General features: G+C 35.9%; 1 protein-coding gene across 4 annotated transcripts in view; it reads left to right on the top strand.

Moving 5' to 3' along the window:
- GRIA2 (glutamate ionotropic receptor AMPA type subunit 2) overlaps positions 1-23244 on the top strand; it is a 94258-nt gene that overhangs the window by 64729 nt on the left and 6285 nt on the right. For all 4 annotated transcript variants that reach the window (XR_009747301.1, XM_061475833.1, XM_061475811.1 and 1 more), the window contains exons 7-13: positions 2673-2840; positions 3126-3230; positions 3936-4046; positions 5151-5357; positions 5871-6241; positions 10219-10417; positions 23194-23244. The exon at positions 23194-23244 is cut by the window's right edge and continues 197 nt beyond it. Coding sequence is in view for 3 of the 4 variants with exons in the window: in XM_061475833.1 (XP_061331817.1) it covers positions 2673-2840; positions 3126-3230; positions 3936-4046; positions 5151-5357; positions 5871-6241; positions 10219-10417; positions 23194-23244 (1212 nt within the window). In the remaining variant the exon portion in view is untranslated. The remainder of the gene's footprint in view (positions 1-2672; positions 2841-3125; positions 3231-3935; positions 4047-5150; positions 5358-5870; positions 6242-10218; positions 10418-23193) is intronic.

The following is a 23244-nucleotide window of genomic DNA, read 5'->3' as shown; positions in this document are numbered from 1 at the left end:
TCTGGAAACAAATTTGATAAAGATACTATGTTTTTTTTTAAGATAAATAGGGCTTGATCTCTAACCTCATCTTTACCAAGATTAATTAAAAAAATAAGATCTGTTAATTTTATGTTTTATTAATTTTTCTCACCCTTTTGTTCAGGACCAGGATTGTTATAAAAAATTACAAATAATCAGTTGATATTTCCAAATACCTTCCATATAAATGATCATAGTTCTGGAATTATGAGAGGCAAGATTTTTTTGCATTTTTTTTTCCATGCTTTTATTAGTATGGGTGATTCTGTAGGAACAAGAGGATAGTACCTATACTATTTTCTATTGAAGTTGCTGATTTTATCATGTAAAGTTGAAAGGAACTGAAATGAAGTTTGGAGATAGACAATGGTGTAAAAGTAGCAGGCTTTAAGAGCCCAACCCACTTCCACAGAGTAATATTCCAGACAGTGCTCCCACTTATTTTAATAGTGCAGATCAGAACATGGATGAATCTCCAGTGTAAAACAAAGTGAATCAGGACAGAGCTAATGCATCCTTCAACTATGACAATTTCACAGACACCCCTATGCATTAGCAGGTTATCTGTCAGTCATTTCTTGTTTATGGTAGTAAGTTCAGTTTGGTTTGGTTGGTCAACTTTACATCTATTCATTGAGCTATAGATAGTTTTAATGAGGCCCATGAAAGATATTAGGAGCTAAAAGTGTATGCAGAATAAAGCAATAAGAAATGATAAATATGCTGTTTGCTTTCATGGCAGCTCCAACAACATGAAGGTGTAAGATGCTTGTAAAATATTTTGAGATACTTAGGTTAAAGATGACTTAAACTAAATTAAAGCATGTGGATTTTAAACATGAGATGGCATGTATATACATACAGTTACATACATTCATAGGTAAAGCCCTGCACAAACTGAATATATGACTGAGGTGTGAATTTTCAGGCCAGTAATTATATACTATAGGGATAATATTATTGAAACAATACATTAAATGTGTCCCAGCTATAAAATGAAGCATAGACTAACCAAACTGGGTAGCACTATAGGTTCTCAATTTCAAGCTTGTACTTTCTCTGCTATCCAGAGTATGTTTCAGGGGTTAATGACAGTGCTGTATCCCAAGTTTCTTAAAATGCTGGTGTGGTACAATATGTTTCTGTACTGCAAGGAGGTATGCTTAAAGGAGTATTGCCAGTCAGTTGCAAAAAAATGAGTCAGCGTCGTGTTACCTTCTCCTCATTTCAAATCCATGTCCACCACTTAATCACTGCTACTCCAGTAGTAGAGAGCAATATCTGTTTCAACCAGTCTTTTCTTACATTCTTCCGCTGTTCTGGTCCCTTTAAAGATTTCCGTAAAGTCCTTGAGAGAACTTTCTTAGAAGATTCACATTAATCAGTAAGACTACATATCTGAAAAAAAGAGTTCAGCCTTCCTTTTCTTCCTTTCCAAGGTCTAACAGTTGCATGCAAAAGTGACCTCAGTTCAGGAGCCTGCCTTGGTTACAAGAACCTTCTGCATGACTTGAGCTAGCTAATTAAAATTCTCATTAAAATCTGAGCCATTGAAGCAAAGAGCCAATATATCATTTATCTCTGCTTTACAGTTTATATATTTTCAGCATCTAATAGCCTTCATAGGGATCATTGCATTAATTCATAAGGCTGTAAGTAGTTATATTCTGGCCCATATTTCCAAAAATGTTCCTTGTATTTGGCATAATTGCAATGTTCTGGATTCCTAAAGCCCATCTAATGCAGTCATCAGTGTACGTGCACATGTGGTTTCTCTTCAGTCAGTTAGTTAAGGTGTAAAATTTTCCAGTCGCTAAAGGTAACTGTCTTGGACTGTTTAGCCCCAGCTTCTAATGCATGCGATTCCACCAGAATCTTCCCTGGTGTCTCAAAAGTTGTAAAGCTGCTTACATTGTGTCAGATTAGGAATGTGGGGCTCTTCCTCGCCTATACTGCTCTTTGAGGGGGCACCACTTCTTCCAGACGTCTCAGCTCAAACCCTGTTTTTCCATGGTGTTGACACTGTTTGTCACATGGGGTGTGACACTGTTTTTGCATGATATTTTCAAGTATTATGTACTTGAAAATAGTTACCCATGAGTTTTGTTAAGTTAAATTTAACAGTTATATTTGTATATGTTGTTTGGTTTTGTGCGTGTATATGTTGGAGGAGGAGATGTAGTCTAAAATCCGTATATAAATTCATCTACATGATGAGTGTAGTCAGAGGAACAATTTCTTACTTTTAGAGGCCAGCTCAAGTTAAAGAGTGGAAATTCTTTCTTTCTTCCCCCTTTCACCTCTATGGACTTCCAGCCGTATCTGCCCACGGCGTTGTTACACAGTTGTAATGAGAAAGAAATGTAATTCACGCTGGAAACAGCTATAAATCTTCTTGTCTTAGATTTATTAGCACTTCCAGTAGTCAGTCTGAGGGAGAACACTTCATTAATTTGCCTAGATACCCCTCAGAAGGTAGTGTCCTCCTGTCCAGACCAGGCATCTCCAAACTAAAGAAAAACTGTTCTGATTTCAAGTGTATCTTATTGTCCTTTTTAATCTGTTTTTGTGCTTAATGGATTAATGCGTGGATTGCAAGATGTAGTGAAGCTGAAACTGTTTTTTAATTAAATATTTTCACTTCTTTTCAGTATACATCTGCTCTGACCTATGATGCTGTTCAAGTGATGACAGAAGCTTTCCGTAATTTACGTAAACAGAGGATTGAGATCTCCAGAAGAGGAAATGCTGGAGATTGTCTTGCAAATCCAGCTGTACCATGGGGTCATGGTGTAGAAATAGAAAGGGCATTGAAACAGGTAGCTTCCTTGCAGTGAATGCTGGGATGAGTGCATGTGTGAAATTCTTTATAAGTGCTTGAAAAGAACCTTCCAGTCTTCTAACCTGCCTGGCTCTTGCTGGAATTATGCGGAAGTGAACTCCTCAAGAATGTCTCATACTAAGATAATATATTGCCTATGGGAAACAGTCTGTACTGAATGTTTTTGAAATAGTTTTTTTGAATTATTTATGGAACCACAGAATGCATTTTCTAAAAAGAGGCAAACGTAATTTTTCTACCACTTTCATCTTTGTCTGCATAGGTTCAGGTGGAAGGTCTAACAGGGAATATAAAGTTTGATCAGAACGGAAAGAGAATCAATTTTACAATAAATGTCATGGAACTCAAAAGTACTGGTCCTCGGAAGGTAATTTGAATTGTCTTACAGTGTCTTTAAAGGTTTTATGGTGCTAAGCAGCAGGTTAAGGTAGGTAATGAAAAACTAGATTAATTAAAGCATAAGTTGTGATAATATTTTGTTACAGCTGTACTCTACAGTGGTCTTTCATAACAAAGTTAAAATAAGTATTCTTTCTTTCTAACAAATATGAGTTATTTCTGGTAAGTACTGTAGGTATTTTCCTTTCAGTTTTGTGGATTAAACCTTTTGTTTTCTGATCTGAATTGCTATGTGTGAGCCAGTATTTGGGGAAATATGCTTCTGAATGTCAGATGCCAAATACAGCTTTTCAGAGGTGTTTCTTTAAATGTGATTGTCTTTCTGCTTTAATTCCAAATGTTTCAGGAAAAGCCAGTTTCTCATTTCTTCCTAGTCTGGACTATTTTGTAACCCTTTCAGTCCTACAGTGTGTGATGTTGATACTGAAACCTGTTGACACATGAATGAATATGGTGGGCATGTATTAGACAAATTGATCTGAACAAATATCATTAGTTCATTCTTTTAACTATTTGTTATTGTCTTTACATAATCAGGTATATTTACACTGGTAAACATAGTTAAAATAGTTCTCTGTGGGTGTAAATCAAAGGCATAGTAATAACATGCTTTTACCTTTTCTGTAAAAGTTCATATTCACTGGTGTCTGTGCATCCTATAAACTCTCTTTAGATTGGATATTGGAGTGAAGTGGACAAAATGGTTGTGAATCCTCTTGATGGCCCTCTTGGAAATGAATCTTCAGGACTAGAGAATAAGACTATTATTGTCACCACTATTTTGGTAATTAACCTCATATTTTGTCAGAAGACAGTCTGTCCTACAGTCATTTGTTTCCTGTCATTATGTTAGTTTAAATACACTGTCTTATTATTATTGGAGGTTGTGACCTGTTACTCATGATGCATAAATAAAATCTGGAAACTAAGGAAATGTATGTGGTTTTCTTCTGTAGAAGACAACAGTCATTGTTTGAACAACCTAGAAAGTTACAATTTTTAGATCTGAAAGTGGAAACTAAATACCTGCTCTCAAAGGAAAGGAACTTTGAGAAGCAGAACCATAGTGCTAGTTTTAGAGAACGGATTTTGCCAACCAACAAAGAGACCGGTTCTTATGCTTCAGAATTGTAGCTGCTAAGATTGGTGTATTGTAAAACAAAACATTAAAAGTTGTATTCTGGTTCTAGAAAATAACATTCTGTACTGTCACAGAACAGTATTTTTTTGTAAGTTACACAGCTTCTTTATCAGTTTGGACGAGTCACAGGCTAGTGTAGGAGTTTTGGTGGATGCAAGAATTGTTCAGTAACAACAGAGCAAAGAGGAGATACATTAATATGACTTATGACTCATCACCACTTTTGCTGATGATAGAACTTTATTACATAGTTATTGGTATCTTACCTACTGTTTGTATAGTAATTCAATAAAGATATAGCCTGGAGAGCCTGAAGTGTTTTCCAGGGAGGGATGCGGTTGTGAAATAGGAAGCAATTTTCTTCTATTAAGACCACAACAAAAGCAACTAAGTACCATTGCCTTCTTCCATCCAAACTGTATGAGAGAAACTGATTTTGGAATTTACTCTTTCTTCTCTGAATGCATAACTCCTGTTAACATTCATGGTCATTATTAACATACTGCTGGGAATCACTATACCTGTAAGTATTGTTTTTGTGTATGACTCTGGAAAATGCAGTATTTAAATGTGTTAAGGACATTTCACATTAATAATTAACAGCTAACATATACATAGCATGTATGATTCAGATGTTATCTTCTCTCTTTTTTTTTCACATGTAAAAGAAAACTTACTAATCTATGAAGTGCACAACTGATGTATCTTGTCTCTACCAAGTAGCTAAGGCAAGTTCTTTCTGTGCAGGAATCCCCATACGTCATGATGAAGAAAAATCACGAAATGCTTGAAGGAAATGATCGATATGAGGGCTATTGTGTGGACTTAGCTACAGAAATTGCTAAACACTGTGGATTCAAATATAAGCTCACGATTGTTGGGGATGGCAAGTATGGGGCAAGGGATGCAGACACGAAAATCTGGAATGGGATGGTTGGAGAACTTGTTTATGGGGTAAGAATACCTTTTATAATAAAGCTATTAAAGATTAATGATGGAAGGAGTGGGGTTTGGTTTAGTTTTCTCTGTAGAATAGAGGAAAATTGACTAATTACTTTGATAGAGAATTAGTATTTTGTATTGACATGAAGAAATTTGAAAGTAAACCATAGAATTAGATTGCAAATCTTGCAAATGAAGCTGGGGGGAAGCGAGTGCATGTTTCATCCTTTTGGCCAGGTGAAAGGCAGTGTATTGTGCTAAAACTTTTAAACGTCATATACTTTTAAAAGGGCATGTGTAAAAAGGGAAGCTTGCAATATGCCGACCATATGGTTATATGTATTTCAATAAGAAGAGTTTCAACTAAAATTTTCTGAAATTCTCCATAGGACGTGCTTGGTGGAAACGAGTGTTGCCAGTGTCTTTGCTGTCCTATTTCCCATTTGTGAAATGCAGTAGAAACTAAACAACTATTTGCTCTGTTCATTGTATTAGCTATTATTTGCCTTTTTTCTTCCTTTACAGAAAGCCGATATTGCAATCGCTCCATTAACTATAACATTGGTGAGAGAAGAGGTGATTGACTTCTCAAAGCCGTTTATGAGCCTGGGGATATCAATAATGATCAAGAAACCTCAGAAGTCCAAGCCAGGAGTGTTTTCATTTCTTGATCCATTAGCATATGAAATCTGGATGTGCATTGTTTTTGCCTACATTGGGGTCAGTGTAGTTTTATTCCTGGTCAGCAGATTTAGCCCTTACGAGTGGCACACTGAGGAATTTGAAGATGGAAGAGAAACGCAAACTAATGAATCAACTAATGAGTTTGGAATATTTAATAGTCTCTGGTTTTCCTTGGGTGCCTTTATGCAGCAAGGATGCGATATTTCGCCAAGGTTGGTTAATTACCCATTTCAACTTTGTGCATTTTTCATCTCGGCCGTCTCAGCCAGAGGAGGTTCATGGTGCATGTATTTTCACTCTTGGAAAGAAATTAATTGCTGTTTTTTCTCTCCCTAAAATCACAGAAGAAATAAAAGCAGTGGTCTGTGACAGAGGATGTGATGTATTTGATCGATACTGTCTTAATGTCGATCGTACATTTGCCAAGGGAAGCTATATGCACCATGCAGAGACTGTAAAATGCATGAGGTTCAAGTCATTCCATGCCTTCTTGGAGGGGTACCGTGTTTTTGCTGCATATTCCCATTTTACAGTTGACAGTGCATATGGTTCACAACAACTGTAATGGGAAAAAGGGTAACATAGTAGTCACAAACTACACAGTCAGCACTTTCCCTCTAAAACTAACTACATAACAACAGTTTTTCTTCAGGCAAGCCTTGAACTGAAATAAGTCATGTGATGGTTCTAATTTCATATGAATAGTTGCAAAACACTGCTGCTTTTCCATGACCTAGTTCTAGAAAAGTCACAGAGGAAATCACTGTAATGAATTTGAAGGTCCAGTTTATAAATGCTTAATTCCTCATGGATTTTCACCTACTTTATTAGGGACAACTGCAAGGCACTTAAGTTAATTCCTTTGCAGCTCATTAAATATTCTATTTCCCTTGTGTGCAAGTGGTTCTAGCCTTAATTCAGCAAGGTGGTAAGTAGCTAGGTAGATAACTACTTGCTGCTTGAAGGAATTATAGCAACAAGTGAAATAGGGCAACCGTGTTTAAGGATATCAAAGCAGAAGACCTATTTAATTATATTAAGCAATATAACTTCCTTCTAACCATCCTAAAGTAAGACAGGAAAGAGCACAATTTCTAGTAAGTCTGGTGGTCAGTGAACAAAAAAAAATCACACCAAGGGAGAATTTCTTAACTGTAAGTCATGCATCCCAAAAGGCAACCGGAGGTTTTCAAGTTATTCTACTGCAGAAATAACAGAGCATTTATTGTGTGAGAACTTCAGCAATTCTGTGTAAAGTCTGGCATATCACAGTGAGGTATGCCAGCCTTTATGATGCAGCATGTGATGGATTTGGGAGATAATGCAGTAAGAATTGTATACAAGAAATGAGACAGTGAAGAGAGCAAATTGTTCGAGGTCATGAGAAACTGTGTTAATTTTAGTCCTGTGGGGTTTTTGTATCGATTACACACTTCACAAGTTTAGTTGTCTGCAAAATCCCTTATTAGCTACAAAATTATTTTGATTGCATCAAGGCCATAGTAAAATAATGATTTTTTTTTATTATTGTTATTTTACTGGCTGTTAAAGCGTAACAGTTGTTGTGCACGGTTTGATAACTTTTGAAGGGTGATCTAAGAATAATGATTGTAAATGTTCATCATAAAAAGTGCATGAAACTCGAATCATTTTGGAGATTCAGCATTTAGTTTCAGTGAAGTGTTTAACAGCACTTCATTACAAACATATTTTTGAGGAAATTGGTTAGTTATGTGTGTTATCTGTTTATTATAAAAATAGAAAAGGACTGAAAACTTCTCAGTTAGTTTTGTTCCTGCAGCAAAACTGTCACTGTGGAATTTGAACTCCTGGCAAATGAATCGGAGTATTTTCAGGCATTTTCAGACATCAGAAAAATATATTTTGTAAAGTTAAATTTTGCACTATTTCCACTATTTCTCTAATAAAAAATTACAACCACTGTAAGAATTTTAGAGTAGACAGAGCTAGAGCTCGGACTTCCTGACTCTCAAATAAAAGGTGGTTCTGGGTAAGACTGGATCACCTGGAAACTGGTCTGCAATCCCCATGTTGCCATCATGGGTAGCAGAGAAACAATAGCGTAGAATAAAATTATTAAAATTAAAATTATTATTATTGATAATAACTTACAGCAAAGTTTTCCTCATCTTTTTGAGATGTGCATGTACTCTCAGTACTGCCATATAAAACCTTTTGAAGTAAAAGAGGCAGAGCACAAATTTAGGTAATTGTGCTCAGAAATTGTTACTTAGTATTTAATGATCTGAGGAATGAGGTGCTTGTAAAGTGTGGGTTCATACTAGCATATAATTATAAATCTTTAGAAACTTAGAAATGTACATTAAAGAAAGAAATTATTGAGTTAACTAGAATAGACCTTTTGGGAAAATTTGGTATACAAATGCCAAAATTTCACTTACAAAATGTCATGTGGGAGCCTAATACCTGTACTGGCATTGAGCTTATTCTTTTCTTACAAAGTCGGTGGCAACTTTGTTCCTGACAGATAATGGGCTTTAAAAGATCAATATCAGTTATAGCAGGTGTCATCAGTACAACAGAAAGTGCCATATGATTGGCAGTTATGAAATACACATTTTCAGAGATTTTACCTTGAAAATATGGATTTATCATAGAATTCAATCTTTTAATTGCAGAAATACTTTATGCTCAAATTAACCTCCATGTCAAAATGTATATTTTCTTAAAGGTAACAAAGCACATTTTCAGACTACATCTCAGAAGGAGTTGAAATAGTTTCTTTTCTATGGTCCATTTTAATAACCTATTCTGGACCTTATCTGACGTGATTTTCATGTGGTAGAGTGAATTAGTGAGTCTGATGTGACGTGGAATAACTCTTCTAATGTCTGAATTATGACAGAGGTTTTATACAATAGCTGTTAGTAAAAATAATTTGTCCAGAATCAGTTCTATTTATTTCTCTTCCCAGTTTAACAGTTTAATAACTCAGCTTCACATAACTATCGTGTTTAAATGTGTATATATATATATATATATATATATGTAGTTATATCTATCTATATATTTTATGTCAGAATTAGTTTGAAGTTAAATTCACAATACAGTAGTCTGGGTGAGTGATCTGTAATCTGTTTACTTAATAGATAGAGGAGACACATCAAGACATACCTAAGCTACTGCAACGCCTTAGTACTAGACTTTCAACTACATGCACATTTCTGCCAAATAATTAAGCACATCTCCAAAGATTATGTACTCCTTCTATAATGTCTTGTTTGGAAACAAAGTAGTAAGTAATTTCAAAGTTTAAAGGATGATTTAGAAGAATGTCAAGTGTAACAATAATGCAATATGAGTATTTCTTTTTCTATTAGTTTTCTAGTATTGAAAATCGTTGAATTTCTCTGGTTAAATTTCTATACTGTTTTATATTATAAATTTTCTTGAGTTCTCTTTTCTTCTCTCTTCTTGAGCAGGAGATGCAAAGCAAAGATCCATACACGCCCACCTGCTGCTGTTAAAAACCTCAGATTATTAGTAGTTAAAAATATACTTTCTCACCATTTTTCTGTATTATCACTGATTGTTTCATGTCTAGTCCTCGGTTTGTTAAATGCTTGTATCTTTCAAAAGTTTTGTGCACTTTTCAGTTTATGGATCTTCCTGGAGACAGTTTTATTGCAAATAATGCTATTTGTTTCTCAGTGTAGATTGTCCACAGCAGCTGTTGTTTTGTAGAAATCAGTCTTTGTCTGAATGTCTTAGGAAAAGCACTAATACCTTAAGCAAGCTAAAGGCATTTAAAAATTAAGTGCATACTGGTTTACCTGAAAGCACTGTTCCACTCATTTTGTTTGATTCTCTTCATAATGTCACACAAATTCACTTCAGAGAGAACAACAAGCTTATGTGTTCAATACAGCACATTATCATGGGAGCAGTTTCCTTACAGGGTGTTCAGAACTTTGAAGAACTGGATCACAAAATTCTCCCTAAACTCTGGAGTCCTGATTTCAGCAAGGTTCAGGAAATGTAGTCGAGTATGTCTTGATTTCCTATCTCATTAGTATGCAGAACTGTGCTACAAGATAGTCTGAAATGCTTCCTTTTAGTATAATGCATCATTTGCATAAAACTGATAACGTGTTCCTTTTAAGGACTTTCATTTCACTTTACAAATCCATTTCATACTTGTTATTAGATCCCTGTCTGGGCGCATTGTTGGAGGTGTGTGGTGGTTCTTTACCCTCATCATAATCTCATCCTACACGGCTAACTTAGCTGCCTTCCTGACGGTTGAGAGGATGGTGTCTCCTATTGAAAGTGCAGAGGATCTTTCCAAGCAAACAGAAATTGCTTATGGAACATTAGATTCTGGCTCCACTAAAGAGTTTTTTAGGGTAAGAATTTCTACTTTTTAGATTTCTGTTTTGTTTTAAATAGGTAATTATTCATGTAAATGTGTTTTCCTTAGGTTGGTATAGAAATGTGGTATGTGCAGCCTAACTCACAAGTATAAGTGTTCCTGTTTTTTCATTATTGTTACATTTTATTATCTATATGTAAATAAAGGGCCATATTAGAAATATTCAAAGCAAAAGTGAGTGAAAGGAATTACCTAAAAACTAGTCCACTGTGAAGTAAAAAGCAAGGTTTGTTCAGAGAAGGGAGTTGATGTCATTTGTCTATTTAATAGCTGTGCTGTATTTTAGGTAGTCACACAGTGAACAGGGACATAAGAAAGTGCACAGTCATGTTTTAATATGTATTTCACATGATTTTTCAAGCTTGCAGATGGGAATGGGAAACAACCCTGTTGGCTGCTTTAGTGAAACCATGCCTGCCTTTGGAAACACTACTATATTTGCATTACAGTAATGCCTTGGAAGCCTAGCAGTCCTCACATTCTACCTCTGTGTATTTCAGGTTTAAAAATGCATGAGACTTCCAGTCTCATCTCTTCCAGTGTGTGACTCTCAGGCTGCCCTTAAGACACCAGCCAGCTAACATGGTGAAACCCATCCAGCAAATGAGCAAGACACTAAGGCTGCTGGGTGGAATACCATGTTGGTTTGGCCTAGTCTGTGTGATCCATGTGTTACCTATAAGATGGAAATTGATCTGAAGTACTACAAATACGAAATACCTGTTGGTTTTATGTTTTTCAATGGATAATGATAGTGCTGGGTTTAAAAAAAAAAGTATTTTAAAATACTTTACATTTCAAACATAGCCTGCCATGAAAATGAAATAAGTTCTTTTACAAATAGTTGTTAGGTACTGTATAGTTAGAGTAGTAACTGCTAGATTATGTTTATAATAGACCATTATTTCAGGGGATCTTGTAATGCATACTTAACTGGTAACATACTAAATAGGAGCCATACGTATTTCAACTGTAGAAAACCATTATCTTCTGATTCTGATGATTGATCCAGCTGCTGATGGCTTTCCTATTGGTTAAACCAAAACTAGCATCAGGTGTATGAGTTAATAAAAATGCATGTTTCTGGTTTTGTGAGCATAGAACTTTTAGATCGTGACTATACTGGGGACTGAGTGAGAAAGACCAGTAGGTCAGTTCTTTTGAATATTTTGCTATAGAGATTTTTAAGTTTTCTTTTAAAACAAAAAATGCTTGTAATTGCATGTATCTATCAGTATGTAGGTTTTGTGCTCCCAGCACATACATACATCTTTCCAATTACACTTTTGCCAAACTAGTGTTTCTGATGATTACCTAAGGATTAATAATTTGTGTAAAAATCAGGTGGAAGCTTTGTGAGAGCGTATTCTTTACTTTTTATTCAGTTAGCTTTTGCTCTGCACGAACAAGGCTATAATCATCTCTGGAAATCTCTTCTCAGCAATTACTATCACAAACAAACTGGTGTATTGTATATAATGCAGTTTCTTTGCCTGATGGCTCTATCTGCTATTTGTTAAAAATCATTTAGGCTTGTCCAATTTTTTTAATTTTTTTTTTTTTTTTCAAAAAGTAACAGCTGTCAGAGTTTCTTTCTAGGAGACCTGAAACTTAAGTTTCAAGGATGAAACTCTCTGCTCAAGGCAATGTGAAAACATTTTCTAGCACTAAGGAGACTAAAATTTCACCTAGAGCATTTCTGTATGGTGACTGGATGGGAGTGGATGTGTGGTTTTTATATAACCTGAAAAAAAACTGAGTATTTTTCTAGCAGCAAGCTGAAATAGACTGGCTTTATCACCATCATGAAATAAAAGAAACATTTGGGGTTTTGTCTTGATTTTTTTTTTACTTCAGTTAGTCTGTTTTCTTCAAGAAGTGGCATTATTTGCAAGATTGTTTTCTATTGATGGAATGTATACTGGATGTAAATCTTTACCAGTAGACCCCTAACTCCTGGGATGGCACAAAATTTAGGCATCTTTGTATACTGGGGTTTAAAACAATTCTGGGGATGAAACCAGTAGACTGAATTTTCTTTGCTACTAAAACATGTTTTCTGATTGTATTTTACGTAAGTGAAAAAGATCGTTTTCCAAGAAGGAATTCTCAACAATAAGCTAGATGGTGAAAGTTAGCTAGAAAATCCTACCCTAAATAGCTGAATATATATGTATGGAATGTTGATTGAAAGAAGGGTTTCAAGTCTTTGTTCAGTTTCTATGACTGCTTAAATGACAAGAACTCGTTGAGATGTCACATTAGTTTGGGTGTGTCAGGGACATCCTATTAGTGTGTTCTGCGTTTTGTTATCGGATTCTAGGCTTTCAGCCACCTACCATAGGTACATACCAGTTCATGTCTGCAATGGCTGTAGCTAACTCCCGTAGCTACCATGGTGAGTAGAGGAATCCAGACAGAGGTTAGAAAAACCCATGTGGAGGAAAGATAGTGGCTCACCACACACCCTACAGACAGTATGACAGTAGGCATGCAAGCTAGTCCATGTTGCTTGACTTGGAGATAACAGCCTTGGCACGCATGACAAAGTATGTATTGCCTTTGCACTTTACTCTATTTTTGAGTACAGACTCCTTAGCTTTAAAGGTAGTACAAGCTAGTAGGAGGCACTCCTGCCAACAGTGAGCAGAGCATCAATTGGCGCTGAATCAAGAAACGTAACTGAGAAAAAAGGGATAAAAACGCATTGTACTCTAGTGTTCCTAGTACTACTTTAAGGTGAAAAGCAGAAGCTTGGTACGTCCTACATGCCTGCACAGAAAATACCACTGTAGAAATAATGGATTTAACAGTAATTGTAAAAAGGAAAAAAAAAAAAAAAGAGAAAGATAATTAGAGCTTTACTGAACAGTAATCATTAGCAGGAAACTATTACATCTTAGTAATAATGTTATAGGTATACATTTCTTCTTTAATGGCAGAACCATCTGGTGTATTGATTATATATTTGTAAATACCAGACTATGTAGTACTTTTCCTCAGGAGATCTCAAAGTTGCTAATAGTAGAACTGTGAGTAGGATCCAAGTCTTCAGAGTTCTGTTCCACTGAGTGGTATACTTAGCACTTCTGATACTTAGTAGTGCCTCTGTCTTAATGTTCTTATTGGGTTTGGTGCTTTTAGTGTTCTTAGTCCAACTGAAAGCGTAAGCAAACATATATATATGCACACATATATATATAGTGCATTCCTGTTGCATTTTCTTTTTCTTGGGTTTCCAACCTGAAATAACGGGCATAACGTTGAAGAAAATGTGTGTGGCTGTGGTTTTCTGGAAGTGTATCACTTTTCTGAAATCACTAATGGATTTTGATGGTCAGGATGTCAATAGGACTGGAAGATCCAGGCGTCATTTCAGTTGGTCTTCTATAGGCATATCATCTGTATAATTCTCACATCACAGATACTACTTGATGGAGCAGTAAATGGTAGGATGATGGAATTTCATCACTCCAGTATGTACTATTAACACTATCCACAGTCACACAGTATTTTTAACCTTCAATGATTTCTCAACTGCTGTTGGAAATGCTGTTGATGTATGCATTAACCAAGACACATACTTGAACTTTGAAGGGAAAAAAAAAATGTCACTAGCCCAAGAAGATGGACTACTGCTCACCTACACTGCAGAGAATCATTTTAAACCATTGTCTGTATGTGTTAACTCCTGAAGTTGCCATGCTTACTTTCATGGGCTACAGCACTGGAAGAAAAAACCAAAGTACAACAGTGTAAGTAAGCTTAACATTCACTGGAACATTTCTTTGCTTGAAGACACACTTAAAGTTACTATCAACGTGATACAAAGAAAGCAGAAGCTGATTACTTCTACAGTTCTATCGTGTTTGCTGTATGCCTGGCTCTGTTCATCAAAAATATGTACAAACCTGACCTGATTGACAAATGAAATCAGTCATGCTTCCTTTTTTCCACTTTAAAAAATGGATTGCAGCTGGTCCCATGTGTAAGATAAGAAAGCATCTCAGAAAGGAAAAATGACATGTAGAGCAGTAATTAGACTAACTTACATTCTGTCTACATTGTTTTTCATTTAAAATCTCTTTAGACCTGTTTTTGAACCAACAGCATGACATGGACATATCAATCTGTTTCATTCTGTTTTGATGGCCTTTAATAGTAGATCCTCTGCCAAAGTAAAAGCAAGCAGAACTGCTTCATAACAAAGAAGTATTCCTAAGCTTTCACTGAAAAGACTTTGGAAGAGTTGCTTATTCTTGCTTAATAGGCAAGAGTTACAGAATGAGGAGTTGGGTGTGAGCAAAATGTTGGAAAGGTCTTGTAAAGAATTCCTCTTCTATAGTGACTAGCCAGCGTTAAACGTAAGAGCTGACAAGACCTTTTGAGTTTTTTCTCCTGTAAAAGTGTTTGTTGAGAGGCAAAGAGGGTTGGGCCTGAAGATAGTATTACTGTCTTTTTCTGAGGATCTTCAAAGTGGTCCAGTGCCTCTAGATGTATAAGTACTTTGAAATTTAACTTATAAAGTTATTTATTTTATTACAAGAAATTACAAGAGAGAAATCACACAGCAGTCTGTGAACCTCAACCTGTTTTATGCTCATCAAGATATTTGAGCTCCTAAAACAACCTCACAGGAAATCTCTAAAACCAGTGAGCAGAAAGGAAACACTATGACTTTTTTTAAATGTAATTGAGGTAAAACATTTTGATTCAGACTTCAGCTTTAATTTTTGAAGTTTGAGATGTAGAAGAATTGTAGAACCCATGTTTCCAGAGGTTAAATTTTGACTAGCTCCACAGAAGCCTTTGAGAGGCAAAGGATACAAAAAACTCAGTTATGAAATGTTTGGTGACTTTTGCCACAGGCTCTACATGGTACCTTAAGAAGCAGTGGCTGTAGGGCTGGAATTTCATGAATCTGCAGAAGAGATAGGATTAGAGAGTATGGGTTTGGCTTTTTCAATTTGACAGGAAAAAAAGAAAGGTATGTAGCTGAAATACTGAGGAGAGGCAGATCTGAGAGCTGAAATAATGGAAAGACTGCCCTTTGCATCCAGTAACATATTGGTGAAAGTACGGCTATACTCTTTTGTAGTCTAGAGGGTTCAAGCGATTAATTTTCAGTGTTTTATTGGTGTTTTTTTTTTGTGATCCTTGTATCAGGACAAGACACAAAAGAATTGATTTAGGCTATTGTGAAAGTACTCTTAAAAGAAAGAATGCAGCAATCAATACTTCCTTTTTCCCTCAAAGCATTCCTTTTTGTTATTTTCCAGGTTTCATTTTCTTCTCTCTCCCTGTTACCCAAGATCCTAATGTCTTTCGCAAGCAGCTCAGTGAGCCCAGTGACCAAAACACTGTGGTGCCTCAGAAACCTTGTTAGGTACATTACTCACAAAGATTCATTTAGAATTAGTATTTGCATAATATTTATTAAAAATAAAATGTATTCCTTTCTAATAGAATTTTCTTTCCTTGTTTGTATGGAGAAAATTGTGTCTGATAGAAGAAACATACCCCTGATATTCTCTTTCAAGCTTTCATCAAGTTTTCTTAGATGTTCTAATCAAAGTATGCTCTGCAGTAGGTAATTTTGGCCAGGCTGAAATTAATTTGCAGCAGTACAGTTTGAAGATTCTCCAGTGCTATGTAATTTATTTTATAAATTGATAACACACTAAAATAAGTATGAATGCATATAAGTTCCATTTGGACTACTCCTGGGGGCAGATTACTCCATAATACGACACTTGTTATGGTTAGAAACATGCTTTCGTTTTCCAGTCAAAATGTATTTGTAACTAGTTTATCCTCAATTGTTACAGTACATTTGTATTTATTATGTACTTCTTTTTTCATCTCAGCATTTATTTTCCAGATGCATTAATACAAATCTAGTATGGGGTTGTTTTTCTGAGCTTTCATCTCTGTCAACAAAACTGTTTATTTGTGATTTTCAAGCAAGACATTTTGGTCCTCAGTCATCTCATAGCTCTTCTCTGTGTGTGTGTGTCATAGTTTGAATTAATTGTCCCTGAATGTGGTTGAACAGAGATGTACATTGTATGCCATCTGAGATCTCTGCAATGCTTTGTAAAAAGGCATTAATATTTCTCTGTCTTCTCTGGAAATAACTTTCACCCAATTGTATCACACTGTTTTCTGTCAATCATTTTGATAATAGTGATAGATTTGCGTTTGTCCTGGTTTTTATCAACTGAAAGTCTTCAATTTTATTGCAGATTTTCTTATTGGTCCCAAAGTGCTGGACCATGCTTTTGAACTGGAAGGTTTCATTTAATTTCGATGATTCTAGTGCTCAGAATTTTCTTCTTCCCATATATAACAAATAAATAATTTTCCTTTGTCTGGCTTGATGTGCTTTGATACCCCAGTTTCCTTTCCTAGGAAAAGTTCCTAATGATTTCATTTTTTCACTAAAAAATTACATCTGAAGCTGTGCATGCTACAGACCAAACAAGCAGTAGTCTCTTTGACTGCTTTTCCATTCTTGTTAAGTCCAGTCATTATGGTTCTGGATGCCAGGAGTAGCACCTGCAGTTCACTACAGATCTGCAATTGCTTGAGAAAGTGCTTTTGTGTTCTGAGATGTAGTTTATTCCTCCTTCCACAGTATGAGTGCAATAAGTTCTTTTTGGTTTGCATCCATCTTGTTTTGATCATTTCTGTTCCTGTACCCTCATTCCTGTTTTCTTTTGCATTGATCTCAGCAAAAAAGGCAAGGCTAAAAGTATGCATTTGGATTATGGTCTTACTTGTAGGTGGTCTTTGTTTTTATGTGTACGTGTCTTTGTTCTCTGCATTTCTTCCCGCCACACAGCAGATATACTTTCGTTACTCGTATTATCTTTTTTCTCAAGAGGTTTGAAAATCTGTTGCTGATTTTTTCAGTTCAGTTTATATGACATACTGTTTCCTTTATGTTATCAGGTTTTCCCTGCCAAAATCAAAATCACTCTTACAAATCCACATTTGTACTATAGTGATGTGGCAAAGCTGTAGTAATAGATAATGCAGCATGATATGTAGCTGTCCCTCTATCAATAGGCTTATTACAGTAAAGTTAGTTCTAGGAGTGGACAGCAGATTTTCCTTGTGACTAGGACCTCAAAAAGAACGGATGGATTTAGGTCATCATTGTGGAAATTAGTTTGTGTGACATTTATGAGTTTTTTAAGAAATGAGATTGAAACAGTCTTCTTTGATTTTTAGGGATATGCTGAATGACGGGGAACAATTATGATTCTCTTGAAATTAAGTCTCAGAGAAGGAGTTATTTCAGCAAATATCTTAAGAGGAGTTAAATGGTTGTGAAACTTTAACACTAACATCTCGTCTTGAAAACTTAACTCTTCAATTCACCTGAAGAATATGATGATGACATAAAGCCCTTATCTTGCACATTCTTGGAGAAAATGATTTTAAGTAGGCTTTTGAGGAATAGATTCTTGTGGTAGAATTTTTACAATTTTTATTAGAAGACCAAGTATATTAAAGATATTTGAAGTAGCTCAACTAATGAAAACTGGAAAGCCATAAAACTAAATCTTAAGAACATATAACTAGTTTTTACCTGTGCTTAGTAAAATTATCAATATATTACAAAATTTAGATCTTCCATCTGTTTGAACTTTCATTCAGCTTGAGTGTTCACCCAGTATAAACAAGGTTAAGTGTTTTAAAGTACTTAATCTTGAGCTAATAAAGAGGCTGAAAAACTAGTTTTGTCCTTTTCTGCATTTTTGGACGTATCAATAGTTGCTTTACTGTGTGAACTGGCAAAATGCATTTGTTGTTACACTTTCTAGCTACTGGTGACAATACCAGTTCCTGACCTTTTATTAATTATGGAAGGTCAACAAAATGGTTACAGAAACCATATTTGAGAACTAAAGTTCTGCTCCTGCAGTACAAGATCGTCATCCAATAGAATGATGGAGTATGGAGTATTTGAGTTAGTAGTCTGAGGAACTATTTCTGTCAGACATGCTAATTACAGCACCCCAATTTTAAGAATAATAGGTCTTTAAATGACAAAATGGAGAAGTTATCTGATGACCCACAAAATACAGTTAATTAATTTGATAAGGCTTTGCATAATTTAATTTCCTAATGAGCTTCTTAATGAAGGTAGTCTTTTACATTTAAATGGAATGTGTACTTTGTAGTAATAATAATTTTCATAGTCAAAATGCCCAGTGGTGACATGATACTGAAAAAAAAAAAAGTGTTAGCTCCTAGGACATTTTTGTATCAGTTGCTTGATTTTCCTAGTAAATAAATGATAAAGAATGGGAGGAAAAAGTGCTCATTGTGAACATTAGGGTCTTGTACTATTATGTTAGTGTTGATTGGAATACCAAGGTTTTAAACAGCTTTTAACAATTCATGTATACATTGGAGTGTCACCTTGCAGAAGCAAACAGCCACAGTAATTCAGAGCAGTGCAGGTTATTTCCATATTCTTATGTTCTTGTATTCAAATAATACAAGCAATCTACAATGGCTCCGTTGTTTGGATAGCTGATAGCAAGTCGTGGTGGTTTTTATGGAGCACTGGTATCCTTTTAGGGTTTTGGTGCTTTTAAAGAAAGAGGAGATAGGAAAGAAGTGTGAAAGCCCAACTTGCATGCTGGGCATCCTGCATTCACAAGAATTCTCTTTCCTCATGGTTTAGTCTGCTATTGTTGATGACTGCATGAATGCAGTTTAGGGAAATGAAGGTGATTGCATAGGAATAACATATATGGTCAGATATAGCACTGTCCAGATTTAAGTGACTATATTTTCGCAATATATTTGAATTAGGGTAAGTATACATGCTTGTTTTTATGAATTTTGGCTTTGTGAGTGAGTGTGTATATACAAAATCCTAGACGAAGGTATCTTAACACTGCCCTTCTACATCCTTAAGCTGTACCTTTCAAATAAAAGACAAATTCTGAAAACAAAATACTGAAGGAAATAAAGTGACACACTTCTGAAAACAACCTATTACTAAATATGTTGTGTAGCAGTATAAACAGAAGCCTTAGAAGTCGCATGTATCCCCTAGGTAATGGCTCATTGCTCTTACTTTATGAGTCTAGACAAGGTCAAGGACTAGGTAGGGATCAAGACTCTGAGCTGTATGAATTCCAGTTTTAATGGCTGCAGAGGACTAAGTCATGGCTAATTCTGAGTGCTGTTTTCTAGTGGTTTTCATGACGGATTTTTATTTCCATGGTTGCTGGGTCAGGTATTCCTACCTGCATTTATTCAGCAAGGAGTCTGTGAGCCATCTAGTGGGAAGTTCCTTCTTAACACTTGACCATTTGGGAAAATTTTCCTTGTAAGAGTTCCTTGCGCCTTTTCCTGTCCAGCTGTTACTTTTTCTCTTTTTTTTTTTTTGATGCTTTTTCTTTTTTAAGGTTGAATGAACAAAAGCAGAAGAGACTTTGCTAGACCTCTGTTACTTGATATATATCAAAATCTGTAAAAGCTCATTTCAGTAAACCAGGACACAGTGGAGTAAGAAAAGGCAGTTGTCAGTTTATGAACCTGTTCATGACAGTTGCCTAAATGGAATAAAGAAGGCTTATTTATTTAGTATTTGAGTGTTTGTGCAAGAATAAAATAAGGTTTAAATGCCAGCATAACCTCTTGTCTTCTACAACGTGGGATCAAAGTACTTCCTAATGAAGTTGAATTGATGGGCACCCAGATGTATGTTGTAGCTAATGGGTTCAGCAGTAGCGGTCATTTTTCTCCTTCTCAGTAGCTGGTGCTGTACTGTGGTTTTGACTCTCAGCCTGAGAACAACGCTGATAATAATAGTGTTTTTAGTTGTTGCCCAGTAATGTTTACTCTGACCAAGGACTTTGTGAGTCTCATGCCCTGCCAGGGAGGAGGGGAAGCCGGGAGGAAGCAGAGACCAGACACCTGACCCAAACTAGCCAAAGAGGTATTCCGTGCCACAGCACATCTTGCCCAATATATAAACTGGGGGCAGCTACCCTGAATGACTAGATCACTGCTCAGGTCGGGCTGGGTATCGGTTGGTGGGTGGTGAGTGGTTGTATTCTCTTCCCTTGTTATTTCCCTTATCATTATTATTATTATTGGTGGTAGCAGTAGTGGTTTTGTGTTATAACTTAGATACTGGGCTGTTCTTATCTCAACCCGTGGGAGTTACATTCTTTTGATTCTTCTCCCCATCCCTCTGGGAGTTGGGGGAGGAAGGGGGGTGGGGTGGAGTGGCTGACTTGCTGGCTGGGCTTAAATTATGACACGGCTTTTGGTTGAACTGAGCAATGCAAGACAGCTCTACACCAACTTTTAAGTTTTCCCTTTTAGAAAGCAAACCTGTGGTAATTGATGAAGTAGCACTGTAATAATTTTTATAACACTGGAACCTTGATGTCCCTTGTTTAATTTGTAGTGGTAAATCCCTCCTAGCAAGTTGGATGTATGCTACCAAGTGAGTGTTGACTTACTGTGGAAGTGGCATGGAGCATCTGTGTTTAATGAGAGAGCAAGTTTAGAGAATGATAATTCAGCGAAGATTGAGCTCCTTCATATGAGGCTGGGGATTTTGAGTCCAAGCCCGAGTGGACTAAGAAAGGACAAGATTGAGCATCCTGCACAGCTAGTAGCTCTGCTTCCAGGGAAGTGCGCAACAGCAGCAGGACTCTGGGAACAGATGATAGAAAGCTGTGCTCTTAGGATTTAGATTTTATGTGCTATGGTGAAGTTGATTGAGTCTCTTGGACGTTAAGTAGCCGGACTGACTTGGATCTGCAGATAGAAGTGTTTCAGGCATGGAATGCCATTTGCTGTCTGTTAGAGACAAAACCTGTATATACCTACATATCAGGCAGAGAAAAGTGTAGTATTGGATTTTTGCTGATAGTTTATAGTTCACAGAGATAGTTTAATTTGTGAAGAGCTTTTCAAAGGTGATGCAGTATGCCATTTTTTAGGATTACCCTAGGTTTTAGGATCATATTTTTTAGGATCTTGGATGAAACAAGAGTAGTGCATACACAATGTGGCAGATATACCAGGAATTTGAAAAACACACTGTGCCTTTACCACACAGTTATTTTTCTCAGTCACTCTGGTGATGTTGAGTAGTATGTCCAACTCTGGATCTTAATGGGTATCTTGGGTATGTGTAGATCAACAGAGCAGAATATGCAACACCTGATCTGCAAGGGAACTTTCAAGAAGACAGCTGTGCCAATGACGATGTATATTCTGGTAATAGTTGAAATATTTAGGTGTTTGTTAGAAAAATTTCAGTGGTCTTAGTACTGCCAGAATTGTTACTACTACTAGATATACAGAGACCATGGAGAAATCTGAACCTCAGAATCTTCCTAGACTATATTTCTGGACAGGAAAATAAGGGTAAGTTTGGGAAAGTTGTAACGCTGTACTGCAAGAACAGTGAAGCCTTGAGAGATAGTGGGGGTATTACTGATGCTTTCATACTTTATTCATCTGTTTTTTGAAATAGTATAACTATAGATGTTACATTTATAGCAGAATTGTAGTTCTGAAGTGTGCAAGATATAAGAAATAGATAAGTACTTCTGATACTTTTTATCATAGTACAGATTTGGTATACTTGCACATATTACAGTAGTATCACAAAGAAGTAAAATGATTACAGAACCAAATGGTCTTGGTTTTCTACAGCAAAGGAGAAATGTAGTAATAGCTGAGATACATGCCACATAGTATTAATTTGCAGTAGTTAATTGTCTACTTCATAGAATGATTTGGGTTGTCTCTTTAAGAAATTTATTTAGGTTGGTTTGTCAACTACACTGGTAGTTCTACAGATATTTTGGTCAGACAATGTAGAATGTGAAATGTTAGCACTGTTTTCTACTCAGCATACATAGGGGGAGATGATACAGACCTATGCTTTCTTAATTTTTCCATTAGAACTGTACAGTATGTGACAATATAAGAAATGCAGATTCATATATTCTTTCTGACTTGTGATTGTTACTGACCCTTATGTGTCGTATGGCCCATTCTGCCTGCTTTTTCTTTGATAACACTGCTTCTTTTTTTGATGATATGTAGGTGGCAGACTTTGTTTTCATCTTTTTTTCCAGGTTAAAAAATAACAATCAGTTGGTAGTTAAAACTGCCAATTATAGTTATAACTACCAATTGGTTAAGGCAAAAGAAACATACTTCAGGTAACAATCTTTCTGAAAGAAAACCCTGATCTGCTGAGTTGAGGTGGTGAGGCATGTGGAGTAGTACAAGTAAGAACAACCTTGAAACAGGTGCCTCACTATTAATGTTCCCTTCAGGTTTCACAGCAATGCTAGTTTCCTCTGTGGAGCAATCTGAAGTTTTCTAGTGCTACTAGCACATTTCAGCTCACCTTTTATTTGTATAATGCACAGCTGCAGAGAGCTACAAAAAATCATCTTGTTTGAGTGGGAATTTCTGATGAATATTTTGCTGAAGATTGATTATAGATATTAAGTATTAATCTGGCACACCTCTTATAAAGTAAAAGTAGCACTCTTTCAAATCTTTTACAAATACAATGCAAAAAAATACAATGACAGCAAAATATTAATAGAAAAAGAGAATGTAGGTGCTGCTATCTTTAAACATTAATAAACTTGCCTAAAAATGACATCATCATGTTTTCCCAGGTGTGCTTTTGCTGTCTACGTAAAGATTAGTTAATTAGGCTTCATATTGTCTCCACAGAGATCTAAAATTGCAGTATTTGATAAAATGTGGACCTATATGAAAAGTGCA

This window comes from Pezoporus flaviventris, unplaced genomic scaffold, assembly GCF_033815535.1.
Source record: "Pezoporus flaviventris isolate CSIRO_AGI_PZ_B2104156 unplaced genomic scaffold, CSIRO_AGI_Pfla_v1 ptg000002l, whole genome shotgun sequence".
In the NCBI taxonomy this organism is placed as follows: Eukaryota; Metazoa; Chordata; class Aves; order Psittaciformes; family Psittacidae; genus Pezoporus; species Pezoporus flaviventris.
The sequence above is the reverse complement of the archived record's forward strand: the minus strand, read 5'-3'. Positions and strand labels throughout refer to the sequence as shown.